Source organism: Astyanax mexicanus, chromosome 24, assembly GCF_023375975.1.
Source record: "Astyanax mexicanus isolate ESR-SI-001 chromosome 24, AstMex3_surface, whole genome shotgun sequence".
Lineage (NCBI taxonomy): Eukaryota > Metazoa > Chordata > Actinopteri > Characiformes > Acestrorhamphidae > Astyanax > Astyanax mexicanus.
The window spans coordinates 18962236-18986095 of record NC_064431.1 but is presented as its reverse complement, the minus strand read 5'-3'; the positions used below and the strand labels follow the sequence as shown (position 1 = coordinate 18986095).

General features: G+C 36.7%; 1 protein-coding gene across 1 annotated transcript in view; it reads right to left on the bottom strand.

Moving 5' to 3' along the window:
• The window catches only part of pik3c2b (phosphatidylinositol-4-phosphate 3-kinase, catalytic subunit type 2 beta), an 87584-nt gene that overhangs the window by 5263 nt on the left and 58461 nt on the right, over positions 1-23860 (bottom strand). Inside the window, exons 16-32 of the mRNA XM_049471604.1 lie at positions 20836-21024; positions 19895-19988; positions 19257-19351; positions 16301-16481; positions 15952-16059; positions 15143-15235; positions 14919-15048; positions 13551-13687; positions 12631-12800; positions 11547-11703; positions 10584-10693; positions 9463-9664; positions 8170-8294; positions 6685-6802; positions 4182-4272; positions 442-548; positions 126-254 (exon numbers count right to left, since the gene is read on the bottom strand). Coding sequence (XP_049327561.1) covers positions 126-254; positions 442-548; positions 4182-4272; positions 6685-6802; positions 8170-8294; positions 9463-9664; positions 10584-10693; positions 11547-11703; positions 12631-12800; positions 13551-13687; positions 14919-15048; positions 15143-15235; positions 15952-16059; positions 16301-16481; positions 19257-19351; positions 19895-19988; positions 20836-21024 — 2236 coding nt within the window. The remainder of the gene's footprint in view (positions 1-125; positions 255-441; positions 549-4181; positions 4273-6684; positions 6803-8169; positions 8295-9462; positions 9665-10583; positions 10694-11546; positions 11704-12630; positions 12801-13550; positions 13688-14918; positions 15049-15142; positions 15236-15951; positions 16060-16300; positions 16482-19256; positions 19352-19894; positions 19989-20835; positions 21025-23860) is intronic.

Here is a 23860-nt window from a genome sequence, read left to right as displayed (position 1 = left end):
CCATGAAACCTCCCACACTAAAATGACAGGTGTTTCAGTTTCATTGTCCAACCCCTGTATATGTATTATATAATAGGCAGTACAGCTGGGTGATAATGACAGAGGGCAAAGTTGAGTTCCGTTACCATTTCATTGTAGGTGGGGTTGCAGGTGCGGCGAGCTGCCTTGGTCTTCCTCTTGCTGGTTTTCTGGGGATCAGGGAGTAAGTAAAGTTTGACATATGGATCTGGATCCGTCCCGTCCTGCAAAGATTGCTGTGGAGAAATAAGACAGACATGGAAGCCATGCTTAAATGTATGTTTCCTATTGGTCAGCAGCATGAAATATAACGATATTTGTTTTTAAATTCTGGAATATTAGCCATCGCTATGGCTTGAATATTTTCATTATGTTTTAAATTCAAAATTCTACAGTAAAATACTACAGCAGTGAAACACTCACCAAGCCTCGTATGTGCATGACCATAATGAAGAGCTTGTCACTTTTGTAGGAAATAGAGAGCTTCACTTCCCCTGCTACTTTACCAGGTATCGGCGCCCAGGGTAATTCTGTAAGAACAGAGAAAATTAATTAATATCATTATAAATCCAAGAACATTTTCACATCAGAAAGCAACCAAAGATGTTGTGTTTGATTTGATACATTGTATGCATTACATTGTATCCGGGTAGTTTTGGTTTCACACTGCAGATTAGTGACTGAGTGCACTAACTAAAGCTACGTTCACATTACAAGCCACATTGCTCAAATCTGATTTTTTGGACGGTTCAGATCCACAAATGTAGGAGAAATATCTCTTTTAAATACTTAAACATTGAGTTTTTTACGCCTGTTTATAGTGTTTATGGAACTATTTAAAATATTGAAAAGGAAGCCATTAAAGTTGTTGGCATGTCTTTTTTTTTTTTTACAGTCTATTGTTTGCATTCTTCAGCTGTTTTTTGCTAATGAAATCTGATTTCTTCGTATAATGTGTAATTTTGTTGGACAAAGTAAGTTTTATAGTTTTTGATATCATATGTATTATATGTACTTATATGTACAGTAAGTCACAAACCTATATTAAAGCCCAGTCATGCAAAAATAAATCTATAAATGAAGAAATAAAATAATAAAAATACAGTGATATACCATGAAACTGTCAGAATCTTAAAAAATACTGTGAAATACATTTTTTTTATCATACTGCCTAGCACTAGTTTGGATCAGACCAAACAAGGTACAACACTAGAAATCTAGGAGAAGGACACCTATATATTTTTACACGTGTGTAAGAGGAGCAATGTCCAATCACGATTTAAGTTCAACATCAGGGCTACTGACACCAGGAGCGAGGATTGGGCGGATTAGGACAAAGATGATTGGATTTCCAAAGCTCAGTCTTCATCCCAGATTAATCAGACATTAAACCACCAACATACAGAAAGTACAGTTGCCCTTTACACCAAATCTGAGAACAACGCAAGTCTGGAACTTTCATCCCAGCCACTCAGAATAGAGATGAACTCTAACCTGCCTGGTGTCCCTGGTGTTAATAATTAACCAGGGTTATTGAACTGCTGGTGTGTGATGATGAAGCACAGATATACAAATACGCTTGTGCCAACTCACAAACTGTGATCACGTCCCTCGTGTTCAGCTGAGGTGGGCGGCCATATGTCAGGGAGTTTCAGCCACGTTGCACTAGAGCTTAGTTACTGATAAGATTCGCTATAGATCACTGACTCCCTGATCCGTTTCTGACTGGACACATGAGTCACATGATCTCACTCTCACATGAGTGGGGTGGATGAACTTTGATATACCGGTGCTGTTGAGAGCATGCGCACGCAACATGATTCACCACCACGTGCCAGCTGTAAGGATGCAGGAAGTGTGCACTTGTGCGTGTCTATGTGTGTGTTTACTGGGGTTTTCGTGTGACCTCTCAAATGTGTTGTGTAAACTCTTTATATCATGTGTTGTTGACACATACACACACACACACACACACACCTCGGATCACTGGATGTTGATTCAGCGTTCCAGTTAAAGATTCATTTTAATCATTTTTCACGTTATATTTTAAACTATTTCCAAAAAACACAACTCGCTTGCTGACATTTATCATTGTTTTACAGCAAATTTAACCTAAACATTAATAGTACTAAAATCCTACTAAAAGTAGGATCTGTTCTTTACTTAGGTTTTTTTTTCCTCCTATTCACTACTGTACTTAAGAAGTAAAATACTGTATCTGTATCTACTGGAGTATTTCTTTTTTCTTCTACTTCAATACTGTTTAAGTACTAAAATGCTGTATCTGTATCTCTACTGAAGTATTTTTATTTTCCCCTTATTTAATTACTGTACTTAAGTACTTAAATGCTGTAACTGTATCTCTACTGAAGTATTATTATTTCCCCCCTTATTTAATTACTGTACTTAAGTACTAAAATGCTGTATCTGTATCTCTACTGAAGTTTTATTATTTTCCTACTGGAATATTATTTTTACTTTACTGCTGTATTTAAGTATTTAAATGCTTTATTTGTATCTACTGGAGTATTATTTTTCCTCCTACATTACCACTGTACTTATGAACCAATATGCTGTATCTGTATCTACTGGAGTATTATTTTTACTTAATTACTGTACTTAAGTACTAAAATGCTGTATCTGTATCTACTAGAGTAGTATTACTTTACCCTATTTCACTACTGTACTTAAGTACTAAAATGATATATCTACCAAAATATTATTTTTACTTCATTAGTGTACTTAAGTACTAAAACGCTGTATCTGTATCTACTAGAGTATTATTTTAACCTACTTCACTACTGTACCTAAGTAATAAAAGGCTGTATCTGTATCTATTGGAGTATTATTTTCACTACACCACTGTACTTAAGTACTTAATTGCTGTATTTGTATCAACTGAAGAATTATTTTTACTTCACTACTGTACTTAAGTATTTAAATACTGTATTTGTACTTTACTGGAGTATTACTTGTTTCTCCTACTTCACTTCTGTATTTAAGTATTAAAGTGCTGCATCTGTTTCTATTGGAGTATTATTTTTACTTTACTGCTAAATTTAAGTCCTAAAATGCTGTTTCTGTTTCTATTGGAGAATTGTTTTTTTCTTCTACCTCTCTACTGTACTTAAGTACAAAAATGCTGTATCTGTATCTACTGGAGTATTATTTTTTCTCCTACTTTCACTTTTTTACTTCACTACATACTTTAGATTTTGGACGAGTTTAAAACTTTTACTCAAACACATTTTTAAATGCTGCATTGTTACTCTTTACAATTCTAAAAATGTTCCCACAGTATCACTAAAGCCAGAGTGATAGATGCTCTGCACTGTTCCCGGATTTGATGAAGAGGTCAAGCTGATCTTTGAGGAAGAAGAACTTGCTTCTCCTGTTCTACCTTTCACTCAGCCAACTTTCCACTGCTTTATGTAATAACTACACAGTACTATTCTTTTACTTTCAGTACTTCAGAACTACATTTTACAATAAACTACTTGCAATACTTTAAAGTAGAAAAAATGTTGAATACTTTAGTACGTCTACTTACGTGTGGTGCTTAAATAACTCTTCAGCTTCTACTTAAATCACTTTTTAATAGAGCACTTTTGATAGAGTACTCAAGTCTGGGTCTCTAGTACTTTATACATGTCTGCTCATGCTAGCATTGGCTGTGACTGTAAAGCAAGAATTGCTCATTTTGATGCCTTGTTGACATGTGGTCTCTACTAGATATGAGAATTTAGCTTTGTTCTTATTATCCATTAGCAATTTTGGCCAACAAACTAGAAGGTATAAGGCATAAGGAAGAATTTCTTACATTTAAGACACTGTTTGTCATTGTACAAATCTTCAAGGCTAGCATTATTATTATTATGGAAACAGACCATTAAAAAGAACTTATACTCTGCTGTGTGTACAACTAATAGAATGGGACACTAATAGATAGAAGTGACAGTAATAAACTACTACTAATAATACTACTGATTTTACTACTGCTGTTAATGTGCAGGGCAGCCTTGAATCCTGGATTCTAAAGTTTGATATCAGAATTTCCAAGTTCCTATTAGGAAACACAATGCAGTAGAAAACAACAGGGGCTAATAAGAGTGATCTATGGTGTGGACTCTGAACAAGGAAGCTGGTAGAAGAGTTAAAGTCACCTGCTGGTTTGTTATTTAGTGTATTCACAGCAGTTCCCACTGGCCGTTCATCTCTCGGTAAGGGATGGAAGAAGGTGTAGACCAGGTCAGACTGAAAACAGAAAAAAAAAAAAAAGTCACGCAGACTATAGGCTTAGAACGTAAACTCCGATTTCTGAATGAGCTATAGAGCTATGATTACATCCTTTCATCCATTTTACTGCCACAATTTGTTTTATTTGTATCTTCATTTGTTTTTTTCCTCTAAGATAATTAGTGTTAACCGATAAAAAAAAAATGGATGAATCCTAACAAAATAATTATAATAATATAATACAACTGGCATATTTAGGTTTGAATATTTAGTTCTGTGCTTCTAGTATATTTTCTGTTTCATTTAGTATATTGAGTGCTGTATATTTTATACATTTTCAGTTTAATTTAGTATATTTAGTTTTGTGTATTTAATATATTTAGTTTGATGTAGTATTTTTCATCCTGTATATTTAACTATGTTTGGTATATTTATTATAAGCTCTGTTGTACTTATTATACTTAGTTCTGTATGTTTAGTATATTTTCTGTTGTATTTAGTATATTTAATTCTGTATAATTTGTATATTTTCAGTTTAATTTAGTATATTTAGTTCTGTATGTTTAGTATATTTTCAGTTTTACTTAGTATATTTAGTTCTGTTTATTTAATATATTTCCAGTTTTATTTTATATATTTATTTATTTAATACATTTCCAGTTTTATTTAGTATATTTAGTTCTGTGTATTTAATATGTTTTCAGTTTTATTTAGTATATTTAGTTCTAAATTTTATATATTTTCAGTTTTATTTAGTATATTTAGTTCTGTATGTTTACTATATTTTCAGTTTTATTTATTATATTTAGGTCTATATATTAATTATATTTTCAGTTTTATTTAGTATATTTAGTTCTGTATGTTTACTATATTTTCAGTTTTATTTAGTTTATTTAGTTCTGTATGTTTACTATATTTTCAGTTTTATTAGGTATATTTAGTTCTGTATGTTTACTATATTTTCAGTTTTATTTAGTATATTTAGTTCTGTATGTTTACTATATTTTCAGTTTTATTTAGTATATTTAGGTCTATATATTAATTATATTCTCAGTTTTATTTAGTATATTTAGTTCTGTATGTTTCCTATATTTTCGTGTATATTTAGTTTTGTATACTAAATATATTTTAAGTTTTATTTAGTATACTTCTGTAGGTTTAGTATATTTTCTGCTGTATTTGGTATATTCAATTGTGTATTTTAGTGCTATCCTGCCGTAGAGCATTTTTAAACGCATGAATGTTCTGACATGATGTGCATTTGACAAGTAAAGACTGAAACAGAAACCATCTGAATATGCAACAATAGATCAGCTGAGCTGACTGGTAAGAAATCTAGACAGCACCACAAGAATGTGCACACTAAAATAGGACAGACTCATTTTTGAAACACTTTACAGACGCTCCCTAAGGCAGAGGCTAAAGCGTGGAAAAGGAAGTGGTGAGCTGGACGCCCTCTGATTGGCTGGTCTCAGCTGCAGTGTCATCTCAGTACTGATAGAGGCCTGTGGGCGGGACTTGAAACCCTGTCTCCTCACAACACATGGCCTGTTCTCAGAAGCTGTGGCTGAGTTCCAGGAAGCCACAGGGCCTTCAAAGTGAAATTGAAATTGCAGAGGCAAGTGTTTAGGAGTAGATCATTTATTGACTTTGCATAGGAGCGGTGTGTCTTAATTTAAATCAGCTTTTGTTTTATGCTTTTGTGTGTAGACAGGTTTGAGGAGGAACAGAGCAGCACAGAGGTGATGCAAAAACATCTACAACTACAACTCATTAAAAATTATGAGTTTCTTTAATTTTACCAAATTTAAAAAACATTGGAATATAATCAAGAGACAGATGGATGGTCACAAGTCATCAAACCAAGCTGAACTTGGAATTTTTGCATCAGGAATGTAAAGCATAAAGTTATCCAAAAGCAGTGTGTAAGACTGGTGGAGGAGAACATGATGCCAAGATGCATGAAAAAAACTGATTAAAAACCAGGGTTATTCCACCAAATATTGATTTTTGGACTATAAAACTTGAACTTATGAATCTGAACTTGTTTTCTTTGCATTATTTGAGGTCTGAAAGGTCTGCATCTTTTTTGTTATTTCAGCCATTTCCCATTTTCTGCAAATAAATGCTCTAAATGACAATATTTTTATTTGAAATTTAGGTGGAATGTTGTCTGTGGTTTATAGAATAAAGCAACAATGTTCATTTTACTCAAACAAATATCTATAAATAGCAAAATCAGAGAAACTAAATCAGAAACTGAAGTCTTCTCATGAGTTTTTCCAGAGCTGTGTATCTGATAAGGGTTAATGTGCCTCACATAAACAAAAACAAATTTATCATCATTCATCAGTGTCTTTACTGTCAACACAAATACCCACACATGCTGGAACCGCGCGGAGTGCACGTTAACCTAGACCAGAACGTTACCTGAGCCACTTCAGGCGATGCGTGGATCAGATGCCACACGTATCCATTCAGCTCATCTTTCCTCCGGTCCGCCATGGCCTCCCCACGAGAGCGGCCAATCATGAAGCGGCTGGGAAAGCTGCAGACCGAGCAGAACAGAGGAGAACATTATTAGAACAGGATAAAATAAACAGTAAAGGAGCAATGCTGACACGTTTTGGCTGCCTTTTCCCCTCTACCGTATTTGTGTTATCTGGTGCCACCCTGTTCTGATCAAATATACACACACTGATAACAAAATGTAGGTCCAGATAGGAATACGAGAGTTTCCACTGAGCTCAGCAGCCTGAAAAAAGTTTTTTACCCTTTTTTTAGGTTGTTAACACAGGCTACTAAATTTTCCCAAATTGCAGCTTTATAAAACAAAAAAACAACAAAAATCTGTTTTATCTTTCAATGGAAGTTAATGTAAAATGATTAAATCATTTTAAATGCTGGTATTTGCTTTTATTTTTGTCCTCTCCTTACAAAAACACAAGCAAATACTAGCATTCAAAATTATTTAGTCATACTTTTATATTAAGTTCACTAATATATCTCATCTCATCTCATTGTCAACCGCTTAATCCGTGAAGGGTCGCGGGGGGGGGCTGGAGCCTATCCCAGCAGGCATCGGGCAGAAGGCAGGATACACCCTGGACAGGCTGCCAATCCATCGCAGGGCAGACGGACACAGACAGACAAACAGACACATTCACTCACACACTCACACCTAAGGGGCAATTTCAATCAAGTTCCAATTAGCCTGAACGTGCCGTCTTTGGACTGTGGGAGGAAACCGGAGGAACCCGGAGGAAACCCACACAGACACAGGGAGAACGTGCAAACTCCACACAGAAAGACCAGGGTCGCCCCAGCCGGGAATCGTGCCGGCCCTCACTAATATATAATATATATATATATATATATATATATATATATATATATATATATATATATATATATACATATATATTATTGATGAATATATTTATATTTAAATGTTCATTTTAAAAGCTAAAATCTAAAAAGAAGTTTGCAGGAAGAATAACTTATTAATTCATGCTTTAATAGATTAAATGAATGCTAACTCCATATTACACTTTTAACAACTGAATTACTGGAAGAGGATGTGATTAATCTGGATTAAAAAAAAAATAATGCATTAAAGTTTTCAAAACAACCCATGCATGAGTTAATGATGATAATCAATTTACCACAAAATATTGTCAAACACACATTGAAACAATGTCGAAAGCAGGTCAAATGTTGTGTGGACCAATAAGAATGCTCCAAAATGACCAATAATAAAATAAAAAGCCTTCTTATGTTGGCTTCCATTAAATAAAAAAAATATGTTTTCTAGAAACTAAATAAGTAGTTAATAATCAGTAAATAAAAGCATCTTCTCAGTGTTATTATGTAATAACTGTAAGTGTAAGGACACTGAAGAGACTGTGTCTGTACCTGGGTAGTTTAGAAGAGGGGAAGACAAGGCGCAGTTTATCATGCAGCTCATGAAACTCCTCAAAACTCCTCTGAACCAACGACGCCCCCTGCTGGCCCTCACGCTCCACTCTCACCACATACGCCTGAAACAGACGAACCAACAGCATACATAAAACATGCTGTTGAAATGAGCCATTTAAGGGAGGGGTAATATGGCCCTATGATAATGTCACATATTTTTAGGATAATTTTGGCAATATGACAAAACACAAAATATTTCAATCGCTTTAAAAAATATTACACAATAAACAAAATAAATGTTCATTTTAAATTTTAAATCTGTGAACTTTTGTCTGATTTGTAAGGTTAACAATAACTTAATAATAAAACAAGTTAAACAATTTAATTTAAGAATAATGTAATATAACAAAATCTAACACGAAAATAAAATGAAGAATTTTTAGCACCGTATTTTACAGACCATAAGGTGCACCGGATTATAAGGCACATTTTCCGTGACAAAAGAAAGGAAAAAAGGTGTTGCTTAAAATAATATGTATATTATTTTAAAGTCAAACAAGCGTTGGATGTTAATCTACACAGATTTCTTTCCTGAAAACTGTTCATAAAGCATTTCCGTTTATTCACAGTAAGCTTAGATTTTCAATATTTCAATAGCGCAGTTAGCAGCTGCGCTAGCAGTGGTTAGCCACGATTAGCAGCACATAGTGCTAGTAAATGCCACCCAATAGCAATATACTGAGGAACCCTGGGTGTTCCAGTAAGCCAGGGTGTTAATAGCTAACGGTTCATAGCTTTTTTTAATACAGTAAACACACAGGCAATAGTTTTCACTGCAGGCTATTTACTGCAGTTTGCAGCTAATGCTAATGCTGCTCCAGCCTTGGTGCTGGAGAAGTTTCACTTAACAATTTAACTCCTGTATAATGCTGCACTTCAGCAGAGTGGCTTTACTGCTTCTTACAACCTAAATGGTAGAATATATACATAGGGCACACCGGATTATAAGGCACACTAATGATTTTTGGAAGAATTTAAGAATTTTAAACGCACTTTATAGTGCATAAATCACAGTACATGCATTTAAAGTGCAAACAAAAACAACTGCACAAAAGTACCCTTAAAGCATGACATTAAATAACAAGACAAGTATAGATATACAATATACACATATACTGATATTATTACAATATGGATTTTTTCCAATATTATCCCAAATGCTATTGCTATCACACAGCCCTAGTCACAGTAATAGGAAACAGTGTGTTGTAGCATAAGCATAAGACTTACGTAGCCTTTATTGGGGCTGTAGGTTCTGATGTGATTGCAGATGAACAGGCTGCGGATGAGGCCGTCGCTCTTCAGAGTGTAGACCCGCGGGGCGAAGGACAGAACCGGTCGCTCTTCAGACGAGGCGAACTTCATCTGGGCCAGATTATGGATGAAGAAGTTTAGCTTGGTGGCCACACTGCCCAGACTGGACTCTATCAACCTGGAAGAAGGGAGAAAATAAAAAAAATATATAATTTTAAAATTTAAATTATATTTACACGCTCCCCAGTGGTTCAACTCCTGAAATAAAGGAGTGCATTTCCTGAGATCCAGGATGTTTGTATAAAGCACCCAAGCTCGCTTTTTAAAGTTCACTGGATGTACAATTTTGTTCTATTTTAGGTTATTTACTGGCCTCGACATTTATATAAAGGGGTTCTAAAACTGGAAGTGTATAGTGATTGTTTAAATACAATTTTAAGAAAACTCTTACAGTATAAAAACAATATCATTACTATAAAATCTGGATTAAAAAAGGTTTACTTTTTATCCAATCAGAAGAGTGGGATCTAACAGCAGAGTACAACACAAATATCTAATGTGTGAAGTTTAAACACAACAATAATAATTAACCAGTGTCTGACAGCAATCTTTACATGTAAACTAATTATTAAAAATCGATACTGTGTTTTTGAGAATTGATACAATATTGCAAAACAGAATACTGTGATACACTAAAACATCAATATTTTCTGACAACCCTAGTTGCGATACATTTAGTGTTCACGTGCATGTAAGTGATTCTTCTGTAGGTATTTATTAAACACTTTCTGACTTGCAAAGTGAAAACTTTTCAAAAATGAATAAAATACAAAAAAATATGCTAAAACTTTGTTTCTCCCCAAACTTTGCTGTTAGGTGGATTCTACGGTGGTGTTAGGCAGTTAATTGTATCCTTGGTGGTTGCTATGGTGTTGCCAAGTGGTTGTTTGGTGGCTACTATTGTGTTAGAGGAGAAGTGAATCCAAAAAGCTGGTGAAAACATGCAAAAACAGATAAAACAGGTATTTAAAAAAAAAAAAAAAAACTTAACACAGCTGATGGTGCACAGCACTATGTTAAATACGTTGTTTTCTAACCTGGTAAAGTACATGGTGGCATCTGCCTCGGACTCGTGTGGTCGCAGAGCATCGTAGACATATTTTAAGTCTTCCAGATCAGACAACTCAGGAATGCCACAGGACAACATCTGTAGATGCAAATATGCACAAACAAAAACAATGATTCACAAGCAAAAACTTCAGTTAGTGATAACATCTCAAATGCTCTGAAACCAAGGATCATATGTTGGTTACATTGTTGAAGGTATATTAAGTTCAGTTAGTTTTAGTTTTACACTGCAGTTTAGTCCCCCTGTACTTGACACTGATTGGTTTGTAGAATGTTGTCAGTTCAGAAAATAGCTTTTTTTTTTAGGTGTTAGGCCAAATTCTGCTTCCCTGACAGTATCTGACTCGCTTCGAGCGCAGGAAAGTCCTGCAGAAGAACGGGCTTTCCCCTAGCATTTCTTTTATATCTGTTTATAAATAAGAATTAATCTACAGTTACAGTAGATACAGGAATCACCAGCATAATCTGTTGAACCCACACTGCTGCAAGACAAGCATGCATGCTTAGGGGAGTTTTTCGGCACAACATCTGTTTCTTTTTCTTCTTCTATTGTTTACTGGGTGATGCTAGCCTAACTCAACTTTGTATAATTGGTCTTAAAGTTTGAATCAATCAATCAAAAAAAAAAAAGTTGCACACAAACCAGAACACGGTTCAGTTCATCCAAACCAAATTCTGGTCCTTTGGTCTAGTCAATGGTGTGTAGTACCTTTGAAAATTACTGAAAAATTCAGACTAAAAAGCACCCACTGAAAGGAATAAGTTACAGACTAGTCACAGACTATATATATATTTTTATATTATATATTCAATGTAAAGTCTCTGTTCAAATTGCAAAAGGCTTAATTCCTGTCTGGGAAACTGACCCTTGTGTCTCAAAACAATGATACACTATTTTATCTTGTCTTATATTATTATATTAAATCTCTTACCAGGCCCAACAGGTTGAGGAAGAGATGTGCATGTTTCCTGATGAGGTTATAAGCCTCACAGCACAGGTCCACAAAGTCATGGAAGCGGCTGGATGGCTTGTCTCCACCGTTGATCACGTACGCCATGTCAGACGTGAAAACAAACGGAGCCCGGTCCCTGAAGAACAGGAAAGAAATGAAGAAATCACTTAAAAACCATCAAGTTTAAGTTGGCTCATAAAGATACCGGGCTGTAAACTTTTACTGTAAACCATTACTTTATTACAATGTGCCTATTACAATGTTGTAGTGATCTGTTTCTAGCTGTGTTCAGACGGCAGACACATTGGATCTGATTCTCATACCAGATTTGATTATATGAATGATTTGAAGAGGTTGTTGTTTGTCATGTTTCAGGTGACACAAAAGACCATTTTTGTCTGATTTGACTAAAACACATCTGTATAAATCTGTTTTAAACCACCTCCAAATTTGGTTTGGACCCAATTTGAAAAAAAAAAAAAAAATTGTTAATATAGTTTCATGTGGTTTCTGGCTGTCCATACTTTAATTTAGATATGCCAAAATCAGGTTTGGGCCGGAAAATAGTCTGAAAATAGCCCATAGAGTAAAAAGGGACACCTATTTAAGTGTGTTTTGTCATTGCTCAACTTGTCCTTGATTATTATACTGATCAATAAATTACTCAATATACACATTATATAGTATAATTCAAACGAATAACTAATAATAAAAATTAAGTCTCTACAAAACAACAACTTTACAGAAGAGAGATAAAACCTTTTTGACTTTCATTGGAAGCCGACGTAAAAATAAACGGTAATTATAAATTTTATTTGAGGTAATTTTGGAGAATTTCTTTTCTGTGGTTAATTCACTAAGAAACTGTGTAAGGCACAGTTTGTGTGTTAAAATTTTACAATAAACTAAAAATGAACAAAAATGGAGATACTTGTTTTCTTGTATATGGTTTCAACAGATTCTGAAACGGGATCGGTGTGTCAGTATCTGTAAAACAGTACTCAGCCGTCTCGCTCTGGTGCTAATTAGCTCTGAACTTGCCCTGCCCCTCTCATTCTCTCACCGTTTGATGTTACCGAACATCTGCGCGTGGCCCAGGAACTTGCCAAAGTCAATGTGGAACATGTGGCCACTGGTCTTCAGCATGATGTTGTCGTTGTGACGGTCGCAGATGCCCAGGATGTAGGTGGCTACGCAGCAGCCTGCACAGGAGTAGATAAAGTTCTCTACAGCCTAGAAAACAAAAAAGAAAGAAAAAAAAAATATTAAACAGTATTTAGGGTATTTAGAGATGGCATTAGGTAAATATAAACTAAATAAACTAAACAAACAGTTTATTTAAAATTTCTACTAATCATTTTAATAAGACGCTTGAAAGTAATAAGAGCTATACAATTAAAAACTATGGCATTTATAGATAAGGTTTGCTCTAGCCAGATGGCAGAACACAAATCTTTTTATTTTTCTGCTGATTTTCAAACTCTTCAAAACAATTATTCCAGCTAATCAAAGAATCCCCAAATGAGTATTGATTAACCAAAAAAATAATAATAAAAAAATAATATATATATATATATATATATATATATATATATATATATATAATACTAATAATATATAAAAATTGGTTTCTGAACAAACAGAAACAGTTCCCACTTCCAGGCAGTTGCTAGGCTGTTGCTACGAAGTAGGGTGTTTTTGCTAGATTGTTGGCTAGGTGGTTGCTGTGGTATTCTATGTGGTTGGTTGGATGTTACACGTGTATTTGTATTATTGTAACAAAACAAACCTTTGCATCCCATTCATACCTATAAGAAATAATAATTAAATGTCTCCATTTAAAAAGCTGTATAAACCCAAATTGCATCAGACAGATAAACCTGGGAACAATCTTTCAATAACTGAAAATGTGGGAAAACAGCCAGAAAACCTATAATAGGAGCATAAAGAAAAAATAAAGAAAATGTTTTACAATGCTTTTACCTTCTCGTACTCGTCCTCAGTAGGGTTGTGTTTCTGCAGCCAGTCGGCCAGAGGACGGTCTTTAAAGGAGCCGGTAACTCCGTGCTCTACCTGGATCTTCCTCAGAGTCTCTGCATTAGGAATCATCTCCACCATACCTAGAAAATAAAGAACCCATTAAAACAGGGGTAGGCAATAGGCGGCCCGCAGGCCAGATGTGGCCCGCAAGCATGAAACATCTAGTCCGTGAGGTTGTTTGGACTATAATGAACGATAATGAAAAGAAATAAAAAATAAAATGCTTTTCTTGCGAGCTTTTGTTTACATTCCTCCCCTGTCTCTCTGTCGCACTCAGCGTGACTTTAGTTTCCGCTCGTTCTCGTTTTCCCACCCGCTCTTGTGCTCCCCATCTATCTATAAAGACATTTTTTCCCAGCCGTGTCCCAATTCACAAGCCGGAGCAACGATAGTGTATTGGACTGTGACCCTGATGACACGGGTTCGATCCCATGTGAGAAGCGCTGTGTTTATTTATTTGTTTTTTTTCTTTCTTCTTGGGTTTACCTGCTTTGAGATCAACTGTTCTGCAATTGGGTTTAACAACCTCCTGGGCTGGACAGCCACTAGTCTACTACAGACTAGTGGCTCTCCATCCCATTACACTTAATTTTCCAAAACAGTTTTTTTTTTTTGGCCCACCACGTAATGGCTTGGAAAAAACTTACAGTAATTGCTGACCCCTGCTTTAAAAGCTGTATAAACTGCCATACAACATTCCTGTCCTTTACTTTAACTCATGAAGTGACACTGACCTTCAACTGATCTTATTTACAGAAATGTAGGAGTGCTGGGTTAGTGCTGGACATAAAACCATCTCCTTTTAAAGGTGTATTGTTTACTTTTACAGGTCTGGTTTGACAATTAAACCATTTATACGATTTAACTAAATGTTTTACCTTCCATAGAACTAGTTCTGACAAGATTTTTTAAACAAAATCTTGATAATATTTAGGAATAGGAAATTGTTGTTGTGTCATTTATGTTACATTACGATTTTAACCTTAAATTATTAAACATTTACATTCATGTGCCTCTTAATTACAGTAAGATCCAAACATGAATCAGGTGCTCAATCAATTTATTTGATTAAATTTTAAAATTGGTATCAATATTTACAAATGCGTCTGGGATTTTATGGGTTATTAACAACATCATCCTAAGAGATTTACGCAGTTTCATTTGGGTTTGAGCTTTGGACACTTGGATTCTGAAGGTGCTATTACATTCTAATCATCTGCCTTGACTGCCTGCTGATAAGTCATTCAAATGCATAAATATCCACATATTTAACTATGTGCAGTCCAGTACACAAGTCAAATAAGCCTGTACCTCGGCTGCGTCCAGTGGAGAAGCAGCGGAAGATGACCATCCTCATGTCCAGCCCCTCCTGGATCCAGATCTTGTTCATGATACGGATGACCTGCAGTGTCAGCATGTCCTGCCGCAGGTCATCTCCTGACTGGAAAAGCACACGGGGATGTTAGCTCAGATTTGGCAACAAAGGGGTGGAGTCTAATAAGAGATCTGGCAGAGTTAGCACAGACACAGCGTACCTTGAAGATGACGTTAATGTTGTCTCCTTGCAGATCCATGTTCTGGAAGGAGAGCTTCAGGGGCACAGCGTTGGAGTTGAAGTAGGAGCAGGACTACAGGGAGAAAAACAACATATTAAATATGTAGAAGATGAGTGGGAGGAATTCAGAGAGAAAGACATTCGGTTTGTTTGTGTTAAGCCCTGAAGGAGAGTTGGACAAGATAGACACACACCTACATAAACAGAGACAGACAGACATACAAAAAAATATATAAAAAAAGAGATATACAGGGAAACAGTAGCAAAAAAAACATTCATCCAATTGATAGATACGCTATAAAAGACGGTATAATTTTATAATCTATTTACATTTTAATTTTAGACATCAGTAGTTTTAAAGAGCCAGTAGTTTTACTTATTATACTGACATGTATAACATCCTTAATTAACACAATGGCATGCCAAAAATTATGGGACAGCTCCAACTCCCATAAATTTCTAGGCCTCGGCTTGAGCACAATAACCAATGTGCAATCAGGCTCACTCACAAGATAACACCTCACCTTTTACCGGTATTTCTGTTTGCATGCCTTCCTATAATCAATTTAAATACTGCTGTCCCATGACTTTTGGCATATATTTAATATTAATATAATTAAATGCTCAGGTTTAGGTACATTTACCATGCTTTTTTTTTTTTTTTTAGAACATACAACTAACAAAACAGTTTTCAACAGAAATTATTGCAAAAGGGTATGGACAACTCATCCAGGAGGTCTAAAAACACACACGCACACACACACACATACACACAGACACACACTCTACCTGTATATTAATGCCCTTGACAAGCAAGCCAGGGTTGAGGGGGAGGCGGCAGCTGCTGTTGATGCAGAAGAACTGCTTGACCTCATCCAGCCCCTCTCTCAGAACAGCCTAGAGCCAAAACACAGCCGAACACAACAATCACAATGCTGACAACCTGTGAACCCCATGCATGCACTTTTCCCATGCAAACAAGCAGTATTTAATATTAATTAAATAATAAATAATGCCAATAAATACATTAAAAACTGCATTAAGAATTTTAGGCCCTCCATAAACACATGCTTTATGTTTTTACATGGATATATAAATATGAAGATGATAACAGATGATGACAGGACGCGGGTCTGACCTGTCGGGAGGAAGGTGAGGTGTCTCGGACACGCTGGGCCACCTTGGCCAGGATGTTGACCAGCCAGCACTGGCGGTCGAACTCGTCCCGCAGGCCGTGACCAGAGCAGCAGAGCAGAGCGGCCAGCAGGTGCTGGTAACGTACGCTGAACTGGGAGTCCTGCAGAGCGTCCTTCAGCAACCTGCAGGACAGAGTGTAGGACATGTTAATATTTTATAGCAAGGGTCACTAATCTGAAAGGTGAAAGGCCAGAGTGGCTGTGGGTCACTAAAAGTCACTAAATTAACCAAAGAAATTCCATTTATTTTAATCAAAGAAGATTTTTAAAATTGATTTTACTGAATTTGTGATGGATGCCATAAAATATTTAGGGTTAGGAGCAGGCTACAGGCCGATGAAACTCAGCTCTGAGCGGGAAACTAGTGGTTAGCGCCTAATGCTAATGCTACTCCAGCCCTGGTGCTGGAGAATTAAACTGAATCTCCTGAATAATCCTACAATTTGCGATTTGGAGTGACTTTACTGCTACTTACAACCTGACTGGTAGAATTCATACATAAGACGCACTGAATTAAAAGACTCACTGACGATTTTTGTACCTTATAGTGTGAAAAATACTGTACATAAATGAAATGAAAATGAAAATGTATTCTGGTCTTGCTTTCAAAGAAAGTGTCATTTTTTGATACGAATTATTTGGTCTTTTCTTTTCTTTTAAATTTTTTTTCCGCCATTTTCTGTCTAATTAATTCGGTTGCCAAATATCCAGTGCATCACTACTAAACTTGCACATGCAAACAATTGTTAAGTCAAGTGTGAGTTTTAGGCTGTTCACGCTCTCTCTTTAATGTGATCTATAGCTGAAAGTGGTCTGAACATTTCAATAAGCTCTTAAACTGACGCTTTTGCCCTAAAGAGTAACGCTTTGCATGAAGTTTCAGTTTCATCTTCTCATCTTCTCCAGCCTCACAGGAGAGATCAACAGGTTTCAGTATCTGCAGCTGAACTTATCACTTATCAGAATGCATTCCAGACTGCTGTTAAAAAAAAAAAAGAACAACCTATTCTGCCACGCTCACTTATTTGTTTTGCCTACTTTCTTTAAGTTTCTTTAAACTGCATTTCTATAATTTTCCCCCTTTGATGCTGCAACAGCGTCCTCCTGTGGCCACGTTTAGACATTTCTTAAGAAAATCGGTTAACTCACTCTACCACACAGATAACACACATCTGTATCAGCATCACATATGTCCAAAAAAAAAAAAAAAAAAAAGGATTTTGACTTCTTTTACTTGCTACTGAGACCCTGTGTGTTACCTGCAGTGTGTCCTTATTTTTTTATTAATTATATTTTATAAACACGTTTCTTCAGGTACGTGTGTTTAGTTATATAACCTACATCTCTCAGTATTTTCACAATAAATACAAATATTCTGGAAACTTTAAAACACACGCCTGATGGCATGTTTCCTCTTTTCAAGCTGCTGAGTGTGGAATATGGAGCTCCACTACCATTTATTTCCTCCATTAAAACTCTCAGTTAAACTCAGTAACTCATTAGCACAATACAATATTCTAGATGAAAAGCATCAAAATTTCCCTTAGATATTATAAAACAGTAAAACTACCCCAAATGATTACAGTAAAAAAGGATCTAATCTTTTACATTACATTTGGCAGACGCTTTTGTCCAAAGCGACTTACAATAGTCAAGTACAATGTAAAATAAGTTTAAAGGTAAAAACAACTTTGGATAGGGATAAAAGGAGGTCAAAGGGGAATAATAGGATAGAGGAGTGAAGGAGGGGAAGAAGGAAATGAGGTTAGAAGTAGTTAGTGTGTTAGAGGTGTTAAGAGAGTAAGTGCTCTTTGAAGAGCTCTGTCTTCAGGAGTTTCTTAAAGATAGCGAGAGATTCTCCTGATCTGGTAGTGGAAGGTAGTTTGTTCCACCATTGGGGAACTCTGTATGAGAACAGTCTGGATTGCTTTGTGTGAATGTTTGGCAAAGCGAGGCGACGTTCATTGGAGGAGCGCAGCGGCCGGGAGGTAGCGTAAGCCTTCAGGAGCGAGTGCAGGTAGGAAGGAGCCTGTACTGTCATCACCTTGTAGGCGATTGTAAGAGCTTTGAATTTGATGCGAGCGTATCTGCGTATAGTGTATAATATCACACCACACCATTATTACTTTCCCCTTCCCAAAAACACAGTTTTAAGTACCAGCATTAAAGAAAAAAAATCATGACTTTATCCATGATTTAGTCACAGAATATGTGATGTTCGGGCATCTCTAGCCATGTAAATTGGGGAGAAAAAGGGATAAAATAATAATTATTAAGGGATTGGCATGGATAATACAAATCTAAGTGTTTATAACTGATTATTTTATTCACATTTAAAAACCTATTTTCAAAAGTGTGATTATTTCGATAGATTGTTTTGATCAGTTGACACCAATATGTGTCAATATGTTAAATATGTTCAAGAACACAGTTTTTTATGCAGTAACATAACTGTACCTTATAAAGAAGATAGAAGAAAATTAATAAGAACACTCCATTAAACATTTACATAGTTATGCTCTAATTAATCTCTCATGTGAAGATGTCACTATTTAAGCAAAACCTCTGCCCAGCCACCGTCCAGCAGATGGCGCTGTGGGTGAACCCAGCGAGTGGGAGGGTTGTGAAGGACAGATGTTCATCATGATGTGTGCCATACTGTGTTGGTGCTGGTAGAGGCACACTTTAACCTCAGATTGTCAGATGATTTGTGTTTCATTTTTATGGGGGATTATTTGTAATCACTAGGCATGGCCATCTGAAGCTGACAGATTTGCGTGCGTGTGTGTGTGTGTGTGTGTGTGTGTGTATTCACACACGTGTGACCTGATTTCAGTGTGTGCTAGATCAGCATGAGCATTTGTTTCAGAGCTGCAGTGAAAGATAAAGTGGACGCACCAGAACAGACAGTGGGCGATGCGTACGTCTCCGATGGCTCTTCTCAGCAGGAAGCGCACCAGCGGACTGTCCAGATAACACTCGTACTTCAGCGCCTGGATCCAGGATACATGGTTAAGAGATAAAAACTGAAAGTGTGGGCACAACTTTGTACATGTTTATTGTGCTAAATATGGACTAGTTTTGCAAACACATGGCTAACATTTCATTTAACAAGATTATATACACACATGTTATAGTATATATACACATATTTGCATCTAGGGATGCACAATAATATCGAAATTATACTGGTATTGGCCGATTGGCCGCTTTTTTTTGTATCATCACATTGGGGCTATCCCTAGATTTTGCTGATTTATTTATTGTATGCCGGAAATATGGAATATTGAGCTACACTAGCGTTTCTTGCTTTTTAAGCAGCACTGGTATGTTTTTTTTTTTTTTACTTTAAAGGAACACATAGTAGCTATTAATGGAAAAAATATGGTTTAGGGTTTTGTGGCTCTATAAATAATGTGAGTAGGTGCCAAAAATGTCTGCACAGCACTGTCCACATATACAATAAAATAAACATAGTGTGAAGGTATATGACAAACAGAAAGTATAAAAAAAAAAAAAAAAAACTCTGTTGTTACCTGCACTAGTTGTGGAAGGAAGTCTAGCAGCTCAGGGTCAGAGATTGTGTCCATCCACTTGACAGCTGTGCGCCTGCACTCCTGATCAGGAAACCTAAACACATAAACACACACAAACACTGGCTTTTAGTTCAGAAAATGTAATAGAAAATATACATCCCACATACAGCTCTGGAAAAAAATAAGAGACAACTTAAAAATTAGTTTTAGTTTTAGAGGAAGATACACTATCACGAGCCATCAAACCAAACTGAACTGAATTTGAATTTTTGCCCCAGGAGTGGCATAAAGTTATCCAAAAGCAGCGTGTAAGACTGGTTTTGCAATATTTGAGGTCTGAAAGCTCTACAGCTTTTTTGTTATTTCAGCCATTTCTCATTTCCTGCAAATACATGCTCTAAATGACAATATTTTGGGGGGGAATTTGGGAGGAATGTTGTCTGTAGTTTATAGTATAAAACAATAATGTTCATTTTACTCAAACATATGCCTATAAATAGCAAAATCAGAGAAACTGATTCAAAAACTGAAGTGGACTCTTCAGAGCTGTTTTTTTCCAGAGCTTTTTATGTATAATCCTGTATATGCAACAACATGTATGCAGTAATGCAATTGGAACTAACAAAATTCTATGTTTATAAAAGCCTTCTACTAAAAAGCACATTTTTTAAAATGTGACTCAAACTAAATCTTTCTCATTAAGCCACTACAACAGCTTAAATATTCACTAATAATTGCTGATGGTGCAGTTGGGCTCTCCAGCAAGGCTTCTGCGCTGCATATTTATTCCATTGGACCTGGTTAACGGATATTTCATGGTCCAGTCCCTTCAGCCCAACAGCCAAGAGATCCGGCGCCACTGACTGCAGGTCTGGACAGTCCGGATGGTCAGGTGGGCGGCCGGTGTAGATGGAGTAAGGAGTAGAGACGGGAGGTCTTACGTGGAGTGCAGCAGGCCCAGGGCGTCCAGGTGGTTGGTGCAGACCCACTGGTGCAGGAGGGCGTAGATGTCGGGCAGGCATGCCCACTCCCAGCTGGGCGCACTGGCGAGGATGAGGGGCAGACGGCTGCTTTCAGAGTGGCAGAAGTAACGCTTCTCCCACAGCAAACGCCGGTCTTCAGGGGTCAGCCTGAGAGAGAGAAAGAAAGAGAGACTAAGAGCTTTAGGTACATTTACTACAGTTAGTTTTGGTTTCATACTGCAGTTTAGTGATTAAATATATCTCTAGGCACCTTTCAGTTCAATTACGATTCATATTTCTGTGATAAAGGGATTATAAAATGATCACGGTGCATCTTAATGCATCATTTTCTTCTATACTGGATTTCTTTCTTTCTTTCTGTCTACTTGGTGTTTTTAAAGTAAAGTATCTGTATTGATCCATAATGAATCCCGCTATCTAACAAACTCCTATTATAACAAGACACTATTTCTATGCATTGTTATTTCAATTAATCAAATGATTAATACAAACATCTAGGCTTAATGTGGTTAGGGTGAAAAATTAAAACCAGCTACAAGGAAAGCAGAAACAAATATTAGAAAACAGCCCCGGAGATCGGCTCGTTCCACAGCGCTGACGCCGGGCAAACAGCCCCGGAGATCGGCTCGTTCCACAGCGCTGACGCCGGGCAAACAGCCCCGGAGATCGGCTCGTTCCACAGCGCTGACGCCGGGCAAACAGCCCCGGAGATCGGCTCGTTCCACAGCGCTGACGCCGGGCAAACAGCCCCGGAGATCGGCTCGTTCCACAGCGCTGACGCCAGGCAAACAGCCCCAGAGATCGGCTCGTTCCACAGCGCTGACACTGGGCAAACAATTTCAAGCACTTTCTCCAAAATTCCAGCACTTTCCAGGCCTGGAAAATTCAAGCATTTTCCAGGATTATAAGCACCCGTACGAACCCTGTGAATCAAACAAAAATCAGCGTCGATAGGAGAGCACAACAGTGCGAACGGCCGCATCCACGCTGACACAGACACAATTAAAACAACATGGCGATATACAAGAAAAATGCATGTCCGTTATGCAAAATGCATACGTTAGTAGGTCTGAATCTGAATCTTGAATCTTTGAATTGAGATGCAAATTGAGATGCAAATTTCCCACACCCCCCACTCAATACTGATTTATTTGTAGAAGTTGCCTTTTCAGGTGCTGTGCTGAAATCTGCCTCCATGCCAGAATCCAACTCCCTTTGAGAGCAGGTGTTCCTACAGCAGAAAGAGCATAACAGATTCCCTTCAGATTCCTTTCATTTCTGTTTATAATTAAGGGCTAATCTACAGATACAGTAGATACAGCAATCACCAGCAAAATATGTTGTAACCATACTGCTGCTTCATGCCCTGAGGAAAAATGTTAAGGTCCGGACCAAACAAGGTTTGAACTGCTGTTCTGGCCCTGAGGGCATACCTGAAAGAAGGAAGATTTGAGGATTTCAACAAAAGACAATACTGACAGAATGCCCTGCAGGCCTCCAGAATTTATGATCCAGTGAGCTGCACACCAGGCTTCACATTGTCCTGCATTTGTCTCTGTTTCTGAAAACATTGGTATTAAATGTGTTTATCCTGCTTTTGTTGGAGTAACTTCCTCTCTAATGACTAGGGAAGCCTTTTTGGCAGATTTAATAGAATTGCTGTGAGGACTTGACCGCATTCAAATTTGAGCTACACAATAGTGCTTGCGTCCTTATAATTGCCACTATTAATGCAATTTGAAAACAGGTGCTTAGCTCTTATAAGCAGTTCATTAAAAAACTAAACAAAGCCAAGTGTTCCACTTTAATTTAACATGAATGCTAGAAATGTGCTTTATTTTATCACAAAGTAATCTATTTTGAAGGTTAATTGAAGGTTGAGAAATAAAAATAAAGCACAAATAAAAAAAGACTTAGACATAGACTTCTCTGCACATTTTAGCTGTTCTAGACATTGTTTTATATGTTTCATAGCAGTAAAAGCTGTGCACTGGAGGACTAGGGCCAGGATCAATTAGATCAATATCTGCCATGCCCATCTGAGATCCAACCACAGGGTGAGTTATCGTCTATTCCAAAGAGGCTGTATCTCATCCCGCCACCAATCACCAATCACCAGAACCCCCCCCCTGCCTAACAAACACGCGAGGTGGGAGCGGCTCCTCTCCAGGGAGGACAGCTGCGCCGCAGGACCACTGAATCAGATTACCACCCGGGCCTGCTGAGCCCGCTCTGTGCCACAGCAACACCAATACTGCTGCTTTAGCCTGGGGGGGAAGGGTACAGATCTTCTTTTGATGAGAGCCCTGCTGATGAAAGCCGCACTTCATTTATATTTATGACTACATTTCCCAGAATTCACTGAGAAAATGGAAGTGCTGTGGATCCTAAAAGGCAGAATATAGATGACGCAGCCATTAGAATGGATTATGAACCAGCAAAAACGACTGAATACATGAGAAGAGAAATATAACATAAGCCTCAACATGGGCAATTATCACTGTATCTAACTTACTACAAAAAATCAACAGCTTTTATATATTTTTGTATTCTTTTTTATTTATTTTTTTTTACAGCTCGTCCATAGAAACCTGCATTGGCAGACCTATAGTATTGGCCTATATATATTTTTTAATAGAGTGTATATAGACCATTCCACCGAATGGGTGCCATTTCTGTCCCCAGGAAATTACATGTATAAATTTAATGTATAAAAAATAACTTTAAAATACATTTTATTATTAAGTAAGATATGTAATTAAAACATTAATAAAAACTACTTAGAGAACTGAAAAAAATAGTATTTGTTAGCTGACCCACTCTCTAACTATAAACTTTATCATGAAATATATTATATATTATTAAAATCCAATTTTTATTGTTCAAAATTAAATCCATAATATTTAAGTTAAAATACACATTTTAGTTGTGTCCCTGGGTTTCACTCCTTCATGTTACAGCTGGAACATTCTACTAGTCGCAT